The sequence below is a fragment of the Lonchura striata genome, chromosome 1 (genome assembly GCF_046129695.1).
Source record: "Lonchura striata isolate bLonStr1 chromosome 1, bLonStr1.mat, whole genome shotgun sequence".
Lineage (NCBI taxonomy): Eukaryota > Metazoa > Chordata > Aves > Passeriformes > Estrildidae > Lonchura > Lonchura striata.
The window spans coordinates 87,538,166-87,557,982 of record NC_134603.1 but is presented as its reverse complement, the minus strand read 5'-3'; the positions used below and the strand labels follow the sequence as shown (position 1 = coordinate 87,557,982).

At 36.2% G+C, this 19,817-nt stretch overlaps 1 protein-coding gene across 3 annotated transcripts in view; it reads left to right on the top strand.

Moving 5' to 3' along the window:
- The window catches only part of CDKAL1 (CDKAL1 threonylcarbamoyladenosine tRNA methylthiotransferase), a 375,244-nt gene that overhangs the window by 154,583 nt on the left and 200,844 nt on the right, over positions 1 to 19,817 (top strand). For all 3 annotated transcript variants that reach the window (XM_021553407.2, XM_021553406.2, XM_021553405.2), the window contains exon 9: positions 14,816 to 14,919. In XM_021553407.2, the coding sequence (XP_021409082.1) occupies positions 14,816 to 14,919 (104 nt within the window). The remainder of the gene's footprint in view (positions 1 to 14,815; positions 14,920 to 19,817) is intronic.

Below are 19,817 nucleotides of genomic sequence, written 5' to 3'. Positions count from 1 at the left end.
TCCAGAGGTAAATGTTGTAATTTCACACTTTAGAAAGTAATACCCTAAAGTAAGGGTTTCTTGTCCCGTGCAGAATGCATCCTCATTTTATGACTTAAAGAATATCCTGTGCAGTCCTGTAGGCCTGGTCAGCCTCAGGAAAGAGGAACTCTTATTTCCAAATTGCTTGCCTGCTAGGCAAAATGAAATATTCCCACTGGAAATATACACCCCAAGCTTCTGTCTCTGTAACTTAACATGCTGAATTTCATCAGCTTGATTTACAACAAGACCTCAATGCTTTTTAAAGAATTTTTTTTTTAATTTGTCCTTCAAATATATATATTTTTTTTATTTTTCTATGTAGAATTTTGGTTATAGGGTCTATTTTCAACACTCTGGATGAGATGTAAGGTTTTAGCTCATTTTTTTTTTTTTAGGAGTATTGTTGATATCTGTGTGGATTTTTGAAAAGGAGCTATTAAAGCAAAGGTCAAGTACAAAATTGTCACTCATCACATGCTTATCTAGCTTATTTTTAAACTAATACACAACTGTCTAAGTATCACATGCTCTTTCTTGCATTTCAGAGTGGTGCCAGTCCTGGAGTCTTTTTTGTTTTATGAGATAAATGTCTAGTGGTTTTTGTTTGCAGTGACTATGGCTTGTGAGTCATGTATGTCATATAATGTTGCTTTATTTCTGAAGTTTAATCATTTTGCAGAAGGTAGATGGAGTCTCCACATTTTAACTTGGTATTAGGCTGAAAACTACAGCTGGGGAATGTTTACTGAAGGGTTTGTTTAGTCATTCACATTCCTCTTTTCTAACAGTTTGGTTTAGATCGTTTGTTAAAGAGCTTAAAGAAGAACTCCCTTTATTATTGGCGCAGACGAGTTTTTTTTCTTCAAGTTGCAGTTTTTAGCTGATTTTCTAAAATATATTTTCCTTTACAAAACTATCAGTTACTTTTTAAAATTTTAAGTATGGGTAAAAGAGTGGAGTGATTTATAAGTAGTCAAATACATATTGAAACTTTTGTCTTTTGCTTTAGGTATATTATTATTCTTCAGTAAAATAAAATGTAACAACTTTTGAGATAATGTTTTTTATTTACCATTTAGGAATAGTCTAAAGAACAGCTGTGTGCAATAGAGAGAAAATATTAGTGGAGCTTAGACTATTAATGGAAGTACCAACATCCTTAGGAAAGCTCAGCTTGTGTGTTCACCAAGCACACTATAACCATGTAAATTACCTTTGATTCTGACTAAAGGGTTAGAAATTATGTCTTCTCTAGGCTTGGCCATTTTGCTTGAACAGGAGGAGTATGATAATGTTGTTTGTTGGCTTGTGTCTACAATTTGTAGGTTTGCAGTGTCTTGCAATATCGGCAGCTGGTCTCAGTAGTGTTTTCTAGACATGTTAAAAATCCCAATCCAGGTTTTTTTTTTTTTTTTTTTTTTTTTTTTTTGTGGGAACAGGGAATGTAGTCCAAGTTTAGATATATGCTTATGTGAAAGCACCAAACAAGCTTGTTCAAGCTTGTTTGTTGTAGGTTCCTTTCTCCTGTAAATGTTTCGGTCACACTCTCACTGTACAGCTCCTGCATCTGTGCTGCAAGTCAAGCTGCTGCAGACACTTTTTAAGCAGTTAATCTGTAACACAGTCATTCTTTGTGGTTCAGACAGCTGCTGAATTTACTGAAGAGACTGTAACAGGAATTTTCATCCTTAAACTTAAACTAGGCCTTCTTCCTGTATTGCTGATTCATTCCAGCAGTTTATGTATTTTTGAGTGTTGTTTCCTTGAGTGTAGTGTCAAATATAGGAGTGAAGCCATACCTCTTAATAAAACAAAAGTAAGTTAAACAAAACAGAGTGTTACAATCACAGAATGGTTTGGGTTGGAAGGGACCTTGAGGATCACTTCGGTCCAAACCCCCCTGCCATCCTCAGGGATACCTCCCACTAGACCAGGTTGCTCAAGGGCCCATCCAACCTAGCCTTGAACACTCCAGGATGTGGGGCATCCAGACCTTCCCTGGGAGCCTGTTCCAGTGTGCCACCTCCCTCACAGTGAAGAATTTCATCCTTATATCTAATCTAAAATTTACTTTTTTTCAGTTTGACTTAAGTATATTGTTTTAAATGGCACTTACTGCTAGTTAGGTCTCAAAGGTGATATTGCTCTACTATATCCACTTAAAACTCTGGTCTGTGCTGTCCTCCTGCTCTTCTTTCTTTAGGAGTTTAGGATTTATATGTTTTATGCATATGTGGAATATTTTATGAATGTTGTTGATTATTGTATGCTCAATTATTTTCTTATGCAAACAATGTGTGGGGAAAAGTAAAGTTCTCTTTTGAAGTGAAATTATGACAGTAATACCATAAATACTCAGTAAATACAGTGGCTTTAATTTTAGTCTAGAGGAGCTGAATTGCTTTATTTTCCAAAGGGATGAATGCTCCTCTGTGAAGCAAAGTTTAGAGACCTATCTCCATCATGACTTGTGAGACTGTAAGGTTTAATTCTATAGTTTGCATAAACTGCCTTAGACATGAGCACACACAACACCTTACTACACATCTGCTCACTGGGGGCTTTTCTTTTTTTTATACACTCAGGTCCATTCCCTCCCCCATCCCCAATTCTTTTCTTTTACATGTGGTAAAGGTGTGGTTGCAGAATAGAGTTTAGGATTATAGGATGAATTTCAAGTTGAGTGAATTCAGAAGTTAAAATACGGCCAAATGTAACTCGCAACAAAACTGATGAATTTAAGGTTTTGTTTTTGGTAAGACTCATTTACATTTTGGGTTGATATGAGCATTCCAAAGGAATATGGAGAGGCACAAATATACACCCCCATTCAGGGAACTAAATTATGGGCACACATCTGCTCACACTCATAAATATGGACACAAACATAAACCCGGATCAGTGAAAGTCCTTGGTCTCTAGGAAGGAAGAGTGTTCTTGTCAGGTTCCAGGGTCTCAAAGAGATGAGATCACCTGTGGTGCAGCTTGTTCCAGTACTTGGTGGCTGTCATGGTACAATACTTCCTTTGGTTTGATGATATTTTCCTGTTTTGCAACCTGTGTCCATTGCTTCTAATCCTGAGACTTTGAACCTCCAACAACATCCTTACTGTACCTTCACTGTATGCCCCCATCATCTGTTTGTAGACAGCAGTAGGAGCTCCTCATCCCAACGAGGAACAAGACAATTTTCTTCTCGAGGTGCATGTTAGCACCTCTCTCCAGGCTATTGATGTCTCTCTGAACTTGCCTTCCAGCATGTGAAGTAATTCCCCCATCTCCACTTTTAGATTTGCTGCAGATATATTACATCCCTTCACCTATATTGCTAAAAAATTTGGGAGATTGGAGTATCCCCAGCATCAGTCAGTCCGTGAAGAACACCAGTCACCAGTTAGACTTCACACTGCTCACCACATCCCAACAGTCCAGCCCATTTTTAATCCACTCTGCTAAACACTTTTTCAATTCTTATCACAGAAGTTTGACTTTACAGATTATAGAGGAGCTTTACAAGTTAAAAATCATTTAAATAATCAATTTTCATGACATCCCCAGTCTTCCCATTCCACAGGGTCAGTCACCACCTCTTTGTAGAAGGCAAGGTCAGTTCATGTCTTTCTTTAGACAACTCAGCCTCTCAAGGAAAATATCTATTTATCCCATGTCTATAAAAGCACATAAACATCTTGTAGGATGATGTCATCAACCATATTTGTGAAAGCATTCCTACAGGGGAGTAACTGGTTTGTATTCCTTGCTAAATCAGCTTGTTGGGTCTGTTCAGCAGCCCATAGGCACATCCTGCTAAACTCCCTATCATCAAAAAGGCTGGGTCTTTTAAAGAACTTGGTTGAAGCTGAAAAAATAGTTCAAGTCAGCCATTGCAAAGATAATGTTGTAGCCAGATGGAGATGTAGAAATATGAGAAAAAGTTTCCATTTGAGTATTGACTAAAGCTTGTAAACAACTGAATTGCTGAGCTACTTTGTGTTTTGTCTGTCCATTCCTTTTTATTGTTAAGTCTTGCTTTGGATGACTAGAACTGCCTCATGTGCATTTTCCAGCCTGTAATGCCTAGAAGGCTGTTTAAACCCTGAATCCCCAACAGGTTCTGTGGCCAGTTTTTAATGCTCTGATTTATGCATTAAGTACTTTAGTAATAGTCATTCTGACTGTCTTTTAAATGACTGACCATAACTATCTGAGTTACAATGGAAGTGACAAGGCAAAAAAAAAGTTGTGTTAAATCTAAAGGTCATTGTCCATCTTAGTGCTTTCCAAAAAAAAAAAAAAAGAAGCTACCAAATTATGTAATTATGGTTTCTGTCAGAGTTGGCAGCAGTTGAACAGGAAGAAAAACACCACAGACTTGAGTAGTTAAAGAGGAAATCAAAGCATAGAAACATTGGCCAACTGTCTTGGAAGAATGTCAGACCATTCCAGTCACTGGGACATGAGGACACTGCAGGAGAGTTACAAGCATACAAGTTACCAAATGCAAGATAAGAGGAATAAGTTAAGAAAATGGCAGGGATATGAAAGTAGAATAAAATATATGAGGAATTATTAGAATGGGAGAATTTTAGAGTAGTAAAGCAGATGGAGAAGGTGATGATTATTAGTAATGAAAAACTACAGTTTCCTGTTTCTCTGCACTGTTGCTAATTTCAAAGTCTGCAAGATATAGTTAAATACATTCAAAGAATAACATTACAAAATAATGAAAATAAAATAATTCATAACTGTTTGTTAACTAAGAAAGTTATGTCCATGGTCTGACGACTCTGACTGACTCTGTAACTGTGCAAAAAGAGGATTAATTTGCTTCTGAAAATTGCTTTGGAGACTCTTAAAGGCAAACATAAGGGCCTTCGTTTAAATTTCTGGTTTTAAAAGAAATCAGTCCATGTGTCTTTGAAGAAAATCTGTTTAAATAAGTCCATTAAATTGCTTGGGAAATCTATGATTTAGGATTGGGAAATTAGTGTTGAAATGTGTGGTCTTCTTTAATTTTACATAGACAAAGTAATACATAGGGAGGGATATGTATCTGAAGCATGTATGTATCTACTGCTGCACAGACGCTTTTATTCCTGGCAAGAATAACAATTTTATTGCAAGACAGGAGCAAGAGCAATTGCTTAGATCCTTGTCCACATTGGAGTTTCTAACAATCCTACTGCTACCACAATCAGTAGGATGTTTTAGGGCAGAAAGGTTTGTGTGGATGCAATCATTGGGAAGGAATTCTTTCTAATGATGCCCAAAATATAGGTTGGAAATAAATCCCCATAGACTGATGTCTATAGAGCAGGTATTTGTTTACTGCAGTGCTGGTGGTGAGGGAGATATCTGCACCTAACTCACCCACCTTTGTCAAGTGCTGTGATATATTTATACAGAAAATGTTGCTTAGTGTCACTATGTCACTACAACATCATCATGTAGGCTCCAGAACTAATTTACATTTTATGCTCTCTCATGGTTATTAGTTCTTTTGTGCTGTGCTTGCATCTCCCCAGTTCAGGGGTCATCAGGGGTCTTTGATGAAGGCTTCCAAAGTCTTCTTCATAGCTGAACTTTTCAACTTCGTCTTCGGGGCATGCACAGTTATGGTGTTCCTTCATCTGTCTGGTCTTAACTGGTCTAAATTCTTAATTTTATGTCTAATTGGCTTTGCACTTGCCAATTTTTCATTAGCATTATACTTATCTATCTCTAAAGCTACTGACCTGGTGAGTTTTTCTTTTTTGTCTATTCAGCATTAAGCAACTAGTTAACCATATACTAGCCATTATATTGTATAAAAAGTTATTTATATCAGGTTATATAGGTAGAAAATGCTATGACTCAGGTTATATAGATATGTAAAAAATAATTATTTAGGTTATATTGATATCAGGTTATATTTATATCTTAAAACTCAAGCTATATAAGTACCTTGTAACTTTGACTTAAGTTATAATTGGTGAGTTTGTTTTTATTGTACAGTTATTTCCATTCTTTTACCCAGACAATTCAGATCCAGTTTCCCACAGACATTTTACAAATACTTTTTTGGAAATTGGTCTGATGGCAATCTCAGATAAAGTCTAAATTAAGCCTGGTAGTTTTAGTGCTGCTGAAATGTAACTTTTTTTTTCCCCCCAGGATGTTTTGACCAGTACAAAAACAATACCTTTTATCCCAAGAATCTGTGTGGTACCTGCTGTATGTTACAGAATTAACTGCAGCCTAATGTTTCCTGTGAGATTTCACCACTCTAAAACGGTCTGTCCCAAAAGCCATTCAGGAAGTAAAAACAATAGCTCTTGTCACAGGCAATGGTCTACTTTTCAACCGTGTTTTCTGTGGGGTCAATAATGTTTCCCTGCTAATGTTGTGAAGATGCATGGTAAATGAAGTGGATTCATTATAGAAGGACACCTGACTCCCTTTAGCCTTCTTCAAGTCATAGAGATCTGCTGAAATGCTTAATTCCTGGAACAGAACTTTAAATATGCTCATTATACACATCTGCACTCCTAAAATTCATAATTTTAATTTAAATAGTATTATTTCATTAAAAACTTGAAAAACTTGATTTTTAAAAGCTTTTCAAATTGTTCGTTACTAGCCTAATTATGTTTTGCAGCACATTCTGTGTAAGCTTTGCTAAGTCATCTTCCCCCCAGTAGAGTATTTTAAATGCAGTTATACTATTTGTTGCTTTAAACACTAAGGCAGTTGTCAAGTCTGCAACTTTATAAATTAAAGCAAGTCTCCAAGAATCCTGTCCTCAGAGGGCTTTTTCCAGCCACTGCTGTTCCCTAGGACGATCTGAGAGTAACAGTTCCTCATGTGTGGTGATAAAGTGATGTTGAGCTGTTCTGCCGCTGCATCTCTGGGATTAGCTGTGAGCAGATTTCTAAGAAAGTATCTTTTTTATCTCAGATTTTTTCTGCCATAGCTCTTCATTTCTACACCTTTCATTACTGCTGTTTGACTGAGACCAGGAGTCATCATCTTTTAAATATTATTGCTGTTTATGAAGTGCTGAGAGAATTGATGACTTGTAGTTGCAATGCTGTGGTATCTTCTGCTCCGTGCAACCACAGAACCTCATTTATCTACCTGTGCTGTTTTAGCTTAGTTGCTTTCTTGATATTAATGCCTGTCTTGATCTGTTCCCAAAGCTGATTTCTACATAGTCACTCAGCTATCTGGAAATACCTATAAAATAATTACTGTCTCTGTGAATCACAGGGCTTTAGTTTGAATTGTATAGAAAAAAAAGCATTGCAGTTTCCAGTAAGCATTCAAGCACTGCACTGTTTTGGGTCAGGATGGGGAACACAGATGTGTGCACCTTAGCAATGGGATGTTTTATCTTGTAATATTAATTTAGAATGCCTTAATATATTAATTCAGTTGCAAAACTGTGTGGCCAGAGTAACTAATCAAGAAATTCTTTAGACAAACACTGAGAAGTGCCATTGATGCACTTGATGTTAAGTCATTGGCCTTGAAGTCAGTAAGGTCAATGTAGGTGATATAACTACACAGTTGTGACCTTTGAATCACTTGCACTTGACTGTAGGAATTAAATTTCAGAAAATGCAAATATTTAAAGTACAGAATTAAATCATATTATGGCTTATCAAACCAATGGAGCTGCCTTCTCTCAAAATTCCTTTTGATTAGTAACTAGTGAGATATGACCAAATAAAACACTAGCTTCAAAGATCTTTAGAAGAACAAAATTTAATGCACTTTCTTGCCATTTTGCAGAGCATGGCATAGGTAGGAGAATTAAAAAGCAGCACCTCATGGTGGCATCCTAGTTTGAGAAAAATATGTGCAGTCCCATGTGTTGTATAGTATTGCTTGAAGGGTCATACTATTTTCAGCTAAAACTCTTTTGAGAGACTTTTTAGGCTGGCATTGCAGTTTCAGAGAACTTTTGTCACAGCATATCTAAAATACTTGGCTACTAAGATAAGTTCAGACAAGTCCTGTTCTTATCATACCGAAAATGTTGCAACCTCAAGTGCATGTGTGTACCTGTGGCTAGTGTCCAAGCTCAGTCTGAACAAGCTGGGATACCAGAAACAGTATTTCTATAGTAATGTGGTTTTGCTGCTTAGACTAATTAGCCTTCAATGAGAAATTGCTTGCCATTTTTTCCAAAAGTATTTTAAATCCTGAATATTTTTAAAGTGAAAAGAACCTCCCATACCCCAAATATTTGTCGGGAAGTTATATTCCCTGTCATTGTGGGTTGAAAAGCTTTATTGTAAAATGTGCAAACTTCAAGAAAATGAACAGTTTCCTGAAAAAAGTCAGACATATTAGGCATGCCCTTTTTTTTTTTTTTTTTTTTTAAGTTTTCCTGTGAATGACTTTTTTCCCCCGATCCATTACAGTTATGCTTGAGGGAATTTAGATATTTTGGAAGTAAAAAGTAGACGCCATAGAGGTTGAATGGGAAGAAGTATTACTGGCATTTAATTCTACAACTATAGGATGATATTTAACTATAAGTATAGTATCAATGTTGTTAGGTTTTCAAAACTTGGTATTCTAAGCACAAAAACATTTGTAGAATTCTACTAGCTTTTGATGAATAATTTGTGACTAGTATCCATCTTTTCACCTGCTGGCAGTAGGTATTTTGTGTATTTCTTTTGCTCAGTCAAGCCTGCAAAGGGAGTTTTTCTCTGTATTCACACTGCAAAACATTTTTGTCAAAATTACACTTGATAGAAACTGTAAAAGTATCTTTTAAAAGCATAAATATCTTCTCTAACCTGTATTTTGAAGCAAGCAAATGATGTTCTCCTTGCAGGAAAACCATAGTTTTAATACAAAATATTCTTAGCCTGGAGCTATTGAGACCACCTGAGGAAGTCTGGAGGTAGGTGCAGAGAAATTATGTAGGAGACAGTGATGAGCACTTTCCATGTTTGTACTGATGTAATGCGCAGTGGCACCACCATACTGGCAGATTTTTTTTTTTTTTTAAATAGGGCAAACTTCATAAAATTTTGAATAAGTATAGTTAGTCAGATATCATAAGGGCAAATATTAGTGTTTAATCTGAGTTGTGATTAATTATTTTATGCAAATTGCCAGTTTGGTACACCATCTCAGGAGCAAGCAGGTTTTTACCAGATTATTCCAGATACTGAGGGAACACTTCCCCAAGACTAACCACCTGCAGAGTAGCAGAGATCTTCTATCATATTTTATATATACATATTGCAGCATTCAACTCTTACCTCTTGCTCACAGATGTATGGTGACACATGCACTAATGGCTCATCACATGCTGTAATTGAGCTGTTTTCTGATCCTTGAATGAAAGGTATTTTATATTTTTCATATCTGAGGGTGGAATCTTGTCTTGACTAAGCTTAGTGGCATAAGTCCCATTAAGAGGAACCAACATTTTTTTCCTCATGTCTGCACTCTCATGCTCCTCTGCTGCTGAAATCCACTGATTAGTCCCACTGAAGGAAAGTCTTTGTCTGCTGTGTCATAAGCATTCTTACTCATGATTAGTTCCGTTCTGTAAGGGGGAGCCTTTCATGTTAAGTGTGTGTTTTATAAGTACTATTACTGTTCTGAAAATTAAGAGTTGGGTTAGTATAATGCACAACATGAACACATACTAGCTAAACATTGTAAAGACCACTGTTAGCTGTATCTACAAGAAAATTTTAGGCACTTTACCAAAATGTTGATGTTGCTCAGTTTGGTAGTGTGTTTGAAGTTTTTTTAATTAGCCACATGGTAGTAATTTATCTGTGGATAATACTTTATATTGCTGTGAATAGTTCTGTGTATTGAGCACATAGCTGATTAAAAGTTAATAATTCAAAGCAAAAGGTTAATAATTCAAAGTACCTTAATCAGTTTAGTATATTGGAAAATCAGGACTTACTGTTTTCTACAAATGTCTGTAATTTCTTCATGGGGGGGAAAAAAAAAAAAAAAGCTTTGACCTGCATTAATACAAACTAACATTTGCAAACCACCTATGAATGCTTCAAGAATGCTCCCACTTTAAAAAAAAGCAAATACTCTAAATACTCTTTTGCAAGTACTGGCTTGGTTGTTTAGTCCTATGTATTTGAGCTACAGCTGTGGTAAAGGCTAGTTTTTAAGGAGCTGTTGGTTTTAGGTGATCCACTTGGTAGTGGATGCCCCTAAGTAAGAGGCAGCGCTCAGATTCTCAGTTCCAAAAAGCCTTTTTCCACTTGTTTGTCTGTGGTCTGAGTATGTGGCAGCATGGACATAAGAGTAATTTGTTATGCTGGAAACTTGGAGAGGTGGCTGGCTTACTAGGGAAGAAACCACTACAGATCATTGATTATACTTACGGTTTGTTTTAAATTTGTATTTTCAAGAATTGCTAATCCTTATATCTATGAAAAGTGGTTAGTTCAGCAGTTTTACAAGTAGTTTAAATCTGAATCCTTTTGTTGGTCAGTTGTAGCTCAGAAGATGATTTCCTTTTCCAAGTTGCTATTAACAAATATACTACAAACAGAATATAGAAGTTTTGTCTCCTTTAATTTGCTTTCTAAAACTGATCCTTTTTTTTATGTTACATCTAAATCTGTCTCTTTCTGGTTTTGTTGTATCATCTCTTTAAGTACCAAAAAAGTGAAAACCTAATTTAGATGTGTCGAATACTTTTTTTTTATAGAAGGAGTAAGTTACTTACAACAACAAGATTTGAAAAAAGTTTGCCTCCAAGTACCAACTTTCAGCTCCTACCCCAAAATAAATCAACAAACCCTCTGAAGTTGTACTTAAAGATCATAGTAATAAATGTCTTGGAAGCAATACTACATACTACAGTGAATATTTGGAAAATATAATATTGTGAAAGCATTGGCAAATGTCATAATACTGTGAATATTTGGAAAATATCTTCTTCTTCTTTATTTGTGCTTCTTTCTCCATATTTCCATGCTGTCTTTATGACAGAGTTTACTGAAATATCATAGAAGAGCTGCTGTTACTGCATTTTTTCCTGTAGCACAGTCTTGTAGGACAAGAGCATTGATTGAAGAAGTGAAAATTATGCTCAAGGTTTGGAGATTGATAATTTCAGTATTTGGCACTGTTGCATAGTACTTAACACTTTTAGTGTTTACTATTTTTACTGTAAAGCTTTTCAAATACTGCTACCCAAACACAGAGTAAAATATACAGTAAGAAATGTATCTGATTTATAATATATATAAATATATGAGGAGAGGAGAGAAAGAGGTGGCATGGTATATTTTATGGATGCACTATACATGGTGAGGGAACAGAGAAATTCTATGTATATAGCATAAATTATCAGTTTTATTGTACCTCAACACCACTTTAGATTTTATATATATTTAGAACTATTACACAGGAGTAAGCTTAGAAGTTTTTAAAAATAACTTACTAATATTAAAGTTTTTATCAATCTTAGGATGGATGGACACACTTGAAGGTCTACAAAAAGCATTGTCTTCATTCAGGGTTACAGTTCAAAGCAACAAAAAATTTGTGATAAAGTTTTTGTTGGAACTCTTAAGGCAGAATTTGCTAATTTTAAGAAATTATGAAAGCTGTTGTTGCATTTTCTCCTGTGTTGTTTTTTTTTTCCCCAAATCCAAACCTAAATTTGTGTCCAATAAATTTACTTTATCCCAAGAGAAAAAATATTGATGCATCCCTTTGTTACTGTTGACTGACAGAATTCTCTTCTCTGAGTGAAAAAGCCAGTGTTAAAGTAACCTGCTGTTCAAGGGGCAGGATTGTTGTAGTAAAATCTCTTCTTGACCTGAGAAGTTTGATAAAATAGCTGGTAATTTTATTTTCTTGGAGAAAACAAAGGTTAGTATAGTAAAAAGTTTAGTACATAATATCACACCTTTTGTGTTTTGGTTCCAAAAGGGTAGACATATTCATTCAGAAACAGATTTAATGTTCCCTTGACTGCTCTGTAATGCTTTTTCTCTGTGTAGCTGTCTGGAAAAAGGCTGGTTTAGCAGAATGAATGATGTGGACGGAGAGGAGTGTGTCACAGTGGTATGTTGGGATGGGAGCATACTTAGAAATGAACTGTTGGGCTGAATGGAGAGTTGTGCTTTAAAAACAAACTAACAAAAAAGAAAATTGAGAAAAGAAAAAAATAGGAGGAAGACATGCTTTGCATAAGGGAAGTAAGTATCTAGAGAAAGAAGTACCCGTGGGCTTTGATTGAAAGCCATTCATGGCACACCTTAGATAACAGTGACCTAGAAGAAAAACATTTTCATTTGTTGTGTAGGTTGCACAGACAAAGTACAAAGACCAATTATCTGCTTATACTTTCTCTATTTCAAGTGCTACCTTTTACACATGCTTCTGGTCCTGTGTAATGGAAGGCTTTTGATTTGCAGAAGAAAGGTGAGATACATCTGATGAATTAGTTGTGTTCGGGTGGCAATGAATCACTTATTTGGAGCAGGCTGTAAAGATTCAGCTTTAGGGATTTTTTTTGATTTTTACTAGCCAGTTGAATATTTTACTGGCAACCTTTTTCATATACATTTTTAGTTAATAAAACAGTTTGATTGCAGCTGTTAAGCAGTATATTTTAGTTTTTTGATCTGAGGTGAATATTAAAATCTGATGTTTTGGTCTGATAGGCCCAACAAATAATATCCAGACAGAATCACAAACTGCCTAAATGTTCTCTTGCAGAACTTAAGATTCTGTTGAATGGAGAAGGTCTTGGGGCTGAGGGATGTGCAGTAGCAGAAGGGCAACTGTGCAAATGTTCTGGGCAGTGTTCTGCCCTTCTTGAACCCCTGCTTATGCAAATGAAGCAGAACTAACATGTGAGGGGAGTTTTTGTGAAGAAGAACCTTTGGAGTTTGCAAAGCACTAGTCACCTAGTCATGGAGATGCCAGACATCATCATTGAAGACAAGATATATCCAAGTAGTAAACACAATCTTGGGGCTGATGACTTCATCAGAACCCACCCTGTGCTATCTTTGCCTTTTTGGTATTGTTTTGAAAGTTCTATGGTATTAGTTCTAACTATGCTGTAGTTGGAACATTTTCCTTTTCTGGTACCTAAATGTTTTCTTGTCCTGGTTAATATCTTTATTAATGAGGGGATCAAGTGCATGCTCAGTAAGTCTGCAGATGACACTAAAGTTGGGCTGGGGTATGGATCTGCTGGAGGGAGCTGAACAGGCTGGGTTGATAGGTCAAGGCCAGTCATATGAATTTCAAAAAGGCCAAATGCTGGGTCCTGCACTTGGATTGCAACAGGCTGAGGGAAGAATGGACAGAACACTGTCCTGTGAGAAAGCACCTGGGGATGCTGGTTCACAGTCACTGAAGGCCAAGAGGGCCAGTGCACCCTGGCCTGTATCAGCAATAGCATGGCCAGCAGGACCAGGGCAGTGATTGTCCCCCTGTATGCAGCATTGTTGAGGCCACACCTTAAATCTGTGTTCAGTTCTGGACTTCTCACTTCAAGGAGGAGATTGAGGCGCTGGAGCATGTCCAGAGAAGGGCAATGGAGCTGGAGAAGGGTCTGGAGCACATGTCTGATGAGGAGCAGCTGAGGGAGCTGGGGCTGTTTAGGCTGGAGAAAAGGAGGCTGAGGGGAGACCTTATCACACTCTAGAGATGCCTAGTGACCAAGTGGAGGTCCCGTGACAGGCAACCAGTGACTGGGCAGGAGGAAGTGGCCTCAAGCTGTGATGGACATCAGGAAGAACTTCATTGAAGGTGTGGCCAGGCATTGAAACAGGCTGCCCTGGGAAGTGGTCGAGTCTCCATTCTTGGAAGTGTTCAAGAAATGAATGTAACACTTAGTGCCATGATTTATTTGATGCAGTGGGGATTGGTCAAATGCAGGACTTGATGATCTTGGAGGTCTCTTTCAGCCTTAAAGATTGTATGATTTTATGAAGCTGCGGCCTTTTTATTGTGAAAATGGACAGAAATCATGGTATTCTAGTAAGCATGAACAACAGAAATATTTATAATGATTTTTTGGTACTCTGTGAGGTTTTTAGGGCTTAGGTTTAAAAGCATTAACTTATAAAAAGCTAGAACAATATCAGCTCTAGGAAGGGGAGTAAGGAAAAAAAGCACAGCAGGCTTATGATGAGAGGTAGTTTTTGTTGGTTTTGGTCTTTCTGTCCTTGTATTCTGAATTAGTCTGCCTTTAGGATATTGTCAGGTAAATTAAAAACAATCATATTATTCCTTTGTTTTCTTCTAGGAGTTTTCATTAGTTCCTCAGTCTTTTGTGCCAAACTGTCTATCTAGTTGATGATTCTGTCTTCATTGCATTGTTTGTTCTATTTATACAAACCAAAGGAAAATTAATTTTCAAGTGTAAACACTTTGAAAAATCTACTTTCAGCCTTTCAGGACTTTTTACCCTTACTTTTTTGTTCAGGTTGGGTTTTTTATGTAATAGAGTGATCGGAAAACTGGAGATTGATCTTTAGTGATAAAAAATTATTAACCCGATTATACCTTTCTAAAAAATATTTAAATTCCCACTCAGGTTTTGTATGTGTTTCCTACTGATTGTTTTTCAAAGTTTCATATACATATGAAAGATGCTTTAAGAAGTTAGGACAGCAAAACATTTTTCAAACTATTCCATTGATTTAAAAATGGAATAGTACTGTTTTCTGGTCATAGATATAAAAACTCACTTTTCCAGAGGTACTTAATAAATACAGCTGTGCATATAAATGCCTTCCTTGCTAGAAACTGAGTGTTTTCATTTTCTGAACAGGTGTCTCAATGCATGTACCTACTGTAAAACAAAGCATGCCAGAGGAGATCTAGCAAGTTATCCTATTGAAGAACTGGTGGACAGAGCCAAGCAGTCTTTTCAAGGTAAGGAATTTTATCCCTAAAATAAAAGTCAGCCACTGAAGCATATCTGGGCTGACCTTCACACATTAGTAGTCATAGCTGTGTCTCGTGGTGTCTTTATGATAGAAAGCCATGCTTTTATTATTGTGTACACCACTATTTGCAAAATGCAGTCTTTTAAGGAGTATTTTATTTTGATTTTCTATTGTTCAAGCAAAGTTCTGTGCGTGGATCTTTTGGATGTGATGTGGAAATGGGAAAATCTGGTCATTTTATTTTATCTCTGATTTCTTAAAGAAGGTGATGGAAATCTTTTTTCATTCAGCTATGAAAATTTAATGAGCCTCCCAAGGATTCATAAATCCTTTTCAGCAATACATTACTTTTGCTGGTAGTTGATTTAGTGGAGACATTCTGGGGTGTTTCTGAGCCCCATACAAAGCTTATCAGATTTTAACTTCAGTAGGATGTTTGTAGTGTCACATGGATTCAATCAAATACTTTTTCCTGCAGTACACTATGGAAAGCTTTAGGCAGATACTGGATGTAGGGCCAGTGTCTGCCTAAAGCTTTTGTATTTATGTTAGTTATGATAGCTTTATTGTATCTTAGTATTTGTTCTTTATATCTAAATTTTACCTGTGTTTCAAAAATACAGATTTTCTAATTATGCCGGTATTCATTGTGAAGGCACAGGTGGTGTTCTGTCTGTGTACCATTTTGAAGGACTGAAATGTACATTAAAAATGCTCAAGTAATGCTGGTGTATCAGCTCCTTCCATCTTTGTGTGGAATACTTTGAATCAAAAGGAGTAAATGCAACCATTGATGTCACGTCCTCTGTGGACGCACAGACAGTACATCCCCTGGGCTTCACTTATGGCTCTGAGAGTTGCAAATGTTCTAGTAAGAAGTCTCCAATGATTCAAAGTGTTTTTGAATCTATCCTTATTTAGGGATCCATACTGAACCTTACTTAGGCCAATGATAAACTCTTGTCTATTCCTATCACTTGTGTTCAAGGAAGACCCTTTTTCCTAATCAAAGCCCGTGTTGACAAATTCTATGTTCTACGTTATGCACACAGAAAGTTCTCACTTAGGGTTGCAAATGCCCTTTTCTTGCACTTTTGTGACTTTTTCATCTTCTGTGAAGCCCACCTGTGATTGCCACTAATTTTTTCTTATTGCTTAGGTTTGTAGAATCAATGCTTTCATTGAATTGGATTGTCTGTTAGGATTGCCTGACAGGAATCCTGTCATGTCAGATTTTTTGGTTTAGTAGGATAAGTTTCTAAAACCTGTATACATATTGTGAAATAATTGATAACTGAAATAGAGGATACATAAATACACTTGTTATTTTGGTGGAGAAACAGCTCAGGAAACATTTTTCTGAAAGCTAGGAGTTTTCAGAAATATAGGATTTTTTGAAATTGGCAAGTAGTTACTGAGCAGGAGACAAGCTGCCATTCATAGGTAGCATAAGAAGTGTTACTGTATAGCTGTAGTGTTACTGTATAGCTGTATACAGCACTGTATAGCTGTTCTAAAGAAACTTTGGACTGTTCTTCAAGGAACTATGACAAAGATGGGTAATAAGTCAGGATTATGACCTTGTTTAAGTTAACTATCTAAATTTTATTTAGATTTATGGCATGTGTGGAAAGAAAAAAAAAAACAGACTTGTCTGCCCTGTTGTAATTGTACTTAAATACTATAAATTCCACATTGTGTTAGTGTAAAGATATATTTACTTGGCATAACAAGAAAGAAAACTCAAGTTTTGTTTGTCTTTGCAGACAATGAATGTGAAATTTTGGAAAGTATTTTGAACTCAAGTATTGTACATTTGGATTGAAAAATGAGTAATTCAATTCATGTGTTGTACTGTGGCCTTTATTATAAATATTGACTCTTTCAAAATAATTTGATTTCTAATGGAAAAAGTTGCCCTTAAGCTATTGTTTTTAAATTTCTTGAAGAAATGCTATGACGTTTCTCACAGCAGGCATCTCCAGGGAGTTCTGTTCTTGTTTGGCTTTACACTACTACCTCTGTTAGAGGCCATAAGGAAAGAAGCAAGTATTTATTCAGTTGTAAAATGGCTTTGCCTCCAGCTTTCACATACTTAGAAATGGATGAAGTAGTCAGATCCTTAGTTTGCAATGCATGGAGAATTTATTACTGCCAGCTTGCTGCAGCTGTGGGCTGCAGAATCTTCATCAATCCAGTGAAAGACTTTAGCAATTCAAAGCCATTATTCAATTTTTTGCTGAGTTACTGAGCCACAATCTCTTCAACAATCACTTCTGTTTTCACAGAAGATGTATTGCTAAAGCTCTAGTTAAAAACAGAGAGGTACAGATGTGCCATGAAAAGGTTTTCCACTTCGAAAACTGATTAAAAAGAGATGGCTGAAATCACCATGATTGAACGAATATTAGCCTATTTCTTGTACTTTTTCAACCTCTGAAATAAGCTGTTTTTCTTTTTGCATATTATTTTAATATCTTGAATTCCATGCAAGATGCACAAAAACTGTTATAGATTTCTAGTACACGCTGCATATTTTCATAATGCCTTGCACTAAGTGTTAAGGTGTACTGAAACTGAGGAGGTTTTGCATACTTTTGCATGGTTTATGTTGCTCTCTGACCTCCTTAATAGTTTTGAAGTTACAAGTCACATGAACTCGAATATTTCACAACATTTCATTAACAAAATAATCTATCACAAGTTGAAAGTAGTTTGTTGAGGTTTTTCATTTTTTAACTTTAATTTTTTTCTGTGAACTTCAACTGTTAGTAAGTAGTTGTTTAATTTTTTTTTTTTTTTTTACTTGAGCAGGCATGTCAAATCAGAATATATAGCAGAGTTCTGTAGGAAAGCTAGTAAAAAAAAGTATTGTGAAATACAGTAAAGTGGTCTTTGGGTGGAGAACAAATGTCTACTGTTAGGTTGTTTATGCAGAGTTTCTCTACAGCTGATTGCACAGCACTTTCTTTGTGTCATCAATTTATTAGTAAGTTTTGTGCTGTGTCATGTTCAGTGCTGTATTTTAGGGGATTGCATTTATAGTTATGAGAGGGCTCTTTCTTTCCTGGGCAAAGCAAGTTTATGTATAACAATGTGGTTTTGCTTAGTATATAAAGTGGAAAACTGGGGGAGCTGCCATTGGTGAACAGTTCCAAGGAGACACAGAAGATAAACAGGCCTGAATTTTGAATATATTGCAGAGTGGCGTCCTGGGATGGCTTTGGCTAAATTGCAGGACTCAAAATTGATTTTTTTCCTTAAGTGGGACTTTCATTATCATAAAAACCCTACATATTGTGAGAGGCTTTGTGGGCAAAGATAATACTTTATATTGCAAGCAATTTTGGCTCATTCAGCAAATTAAGTTAAAAATACATTTTTTTAAATGGAAAATTTCATTCTAGTTTGGAATGAAAATCTTCTGTATGTACTACTACAAAATTATACTTCTTAAGCATTGCGTGTCTGTTGCAGATGGCAGGGAATATACTGCTGTTAAAATCTACACTGTATAATTAACTACTACCTTATCTTACTTTATGGTAGCAGTTAGGGTGCTGAGATCAAAGTCAATCTTGTGATACACTGTTCCTCAAACTATGTGGAACCATTGCTTCTGGATGGATAATTGTAGTGGCAAAAAAAATCACTTACTTTTATTCCATTATTAGCAACTGGTTCACTGGTACAAGAGATGTTAAGTTCTGAATAACACTTCTGGTAGGAAGTCTTGGACAATGTGTATCATTGCAAAGCAGGGAAGTACCAAAACTAAGATTCTGAGTCTTGAGTTTCATTAGTTGTCTTTAGGAATTATCGCTAATCTGGTAGACTTCGCAGTGTTGTGAATTTAAAGAAGATTAGTGTTAAATATTTTTCTCTCTACAAGTTTGCCATAAACAGGTGTTGTGGGTGTTGATAAGGATTGATTTGATATAATGTGATTGGCTTCCAGAGCTTTTCAGATGACTTTGAGCTTTGCTGAGCATCTTTGATTTTAGGAGTTCTTATTAGGTTCTGTCAAGACATTCTGCTTTATTCCTAGTAGCTGTTTTGCCCCTGGACAACTACCAGTAAATTCTCTGTATGATTTCAGGGTAGCCGACAGTCATGAAAGGACAAAGTGAAGTAGTGGCAATGTTTTAGTTTCCCATTGGTTAGCAGAAGCAGTATCAAACCAGGATGCTTGGGCCACACTCTTGGTAGGTAGGGGGTTTGATTTCTGAATACACTGACAGAGAATGGGTGTCCAGTTATCCAGATATCCAGATGGAGCCTGGGTTGTGCACTCAGGGTCCTTCCAGAGTAGAAACTAGCACTGTAGAGAGAGCACTTGTACCTGCAGATCTGAGCTAGAGAGAGAGAGAGGAAGGAGGAGAAGGGTGACTGTTTATCTACAACAAATCTTTTCTGTCAGCCTTTTTACTGACTTCCAGAGAATGTAGACTTCACTCTAATATTACTCCTGAAGTATATTTTGAAATTGCGTTCCAGAGAGCTTGGGCTGCTGTATTTGAGATGCTTCGATAAAAAAAAACTGTCTTTGTTTTGCTGTGCTTTTTGGGTATGGCTGTAGAGTTAGGGTTTTTTTCATTGTTGTTCTTAAGTTTATTAAAATTCTTTCTGTATCTTTTTTGTGTCTTATGAATGTTTCAAGTTTTTTACTGTTGACTTTGCTAATGCACAGATTACTTAGGCCAAGATAAATATTTTTGTACCAGACTGTCATTTCATAATTAGATGGGATAGCATAATTAATTAGTTTTCATTGTCCATATGTATTTTTACTTTTTTTTAAATTATACTCCATCAGTAGTGAGTAGAAGCAGCATCTCCAAGTATGTGGGAACTACTGTGTAACATACACAAACACATATAACC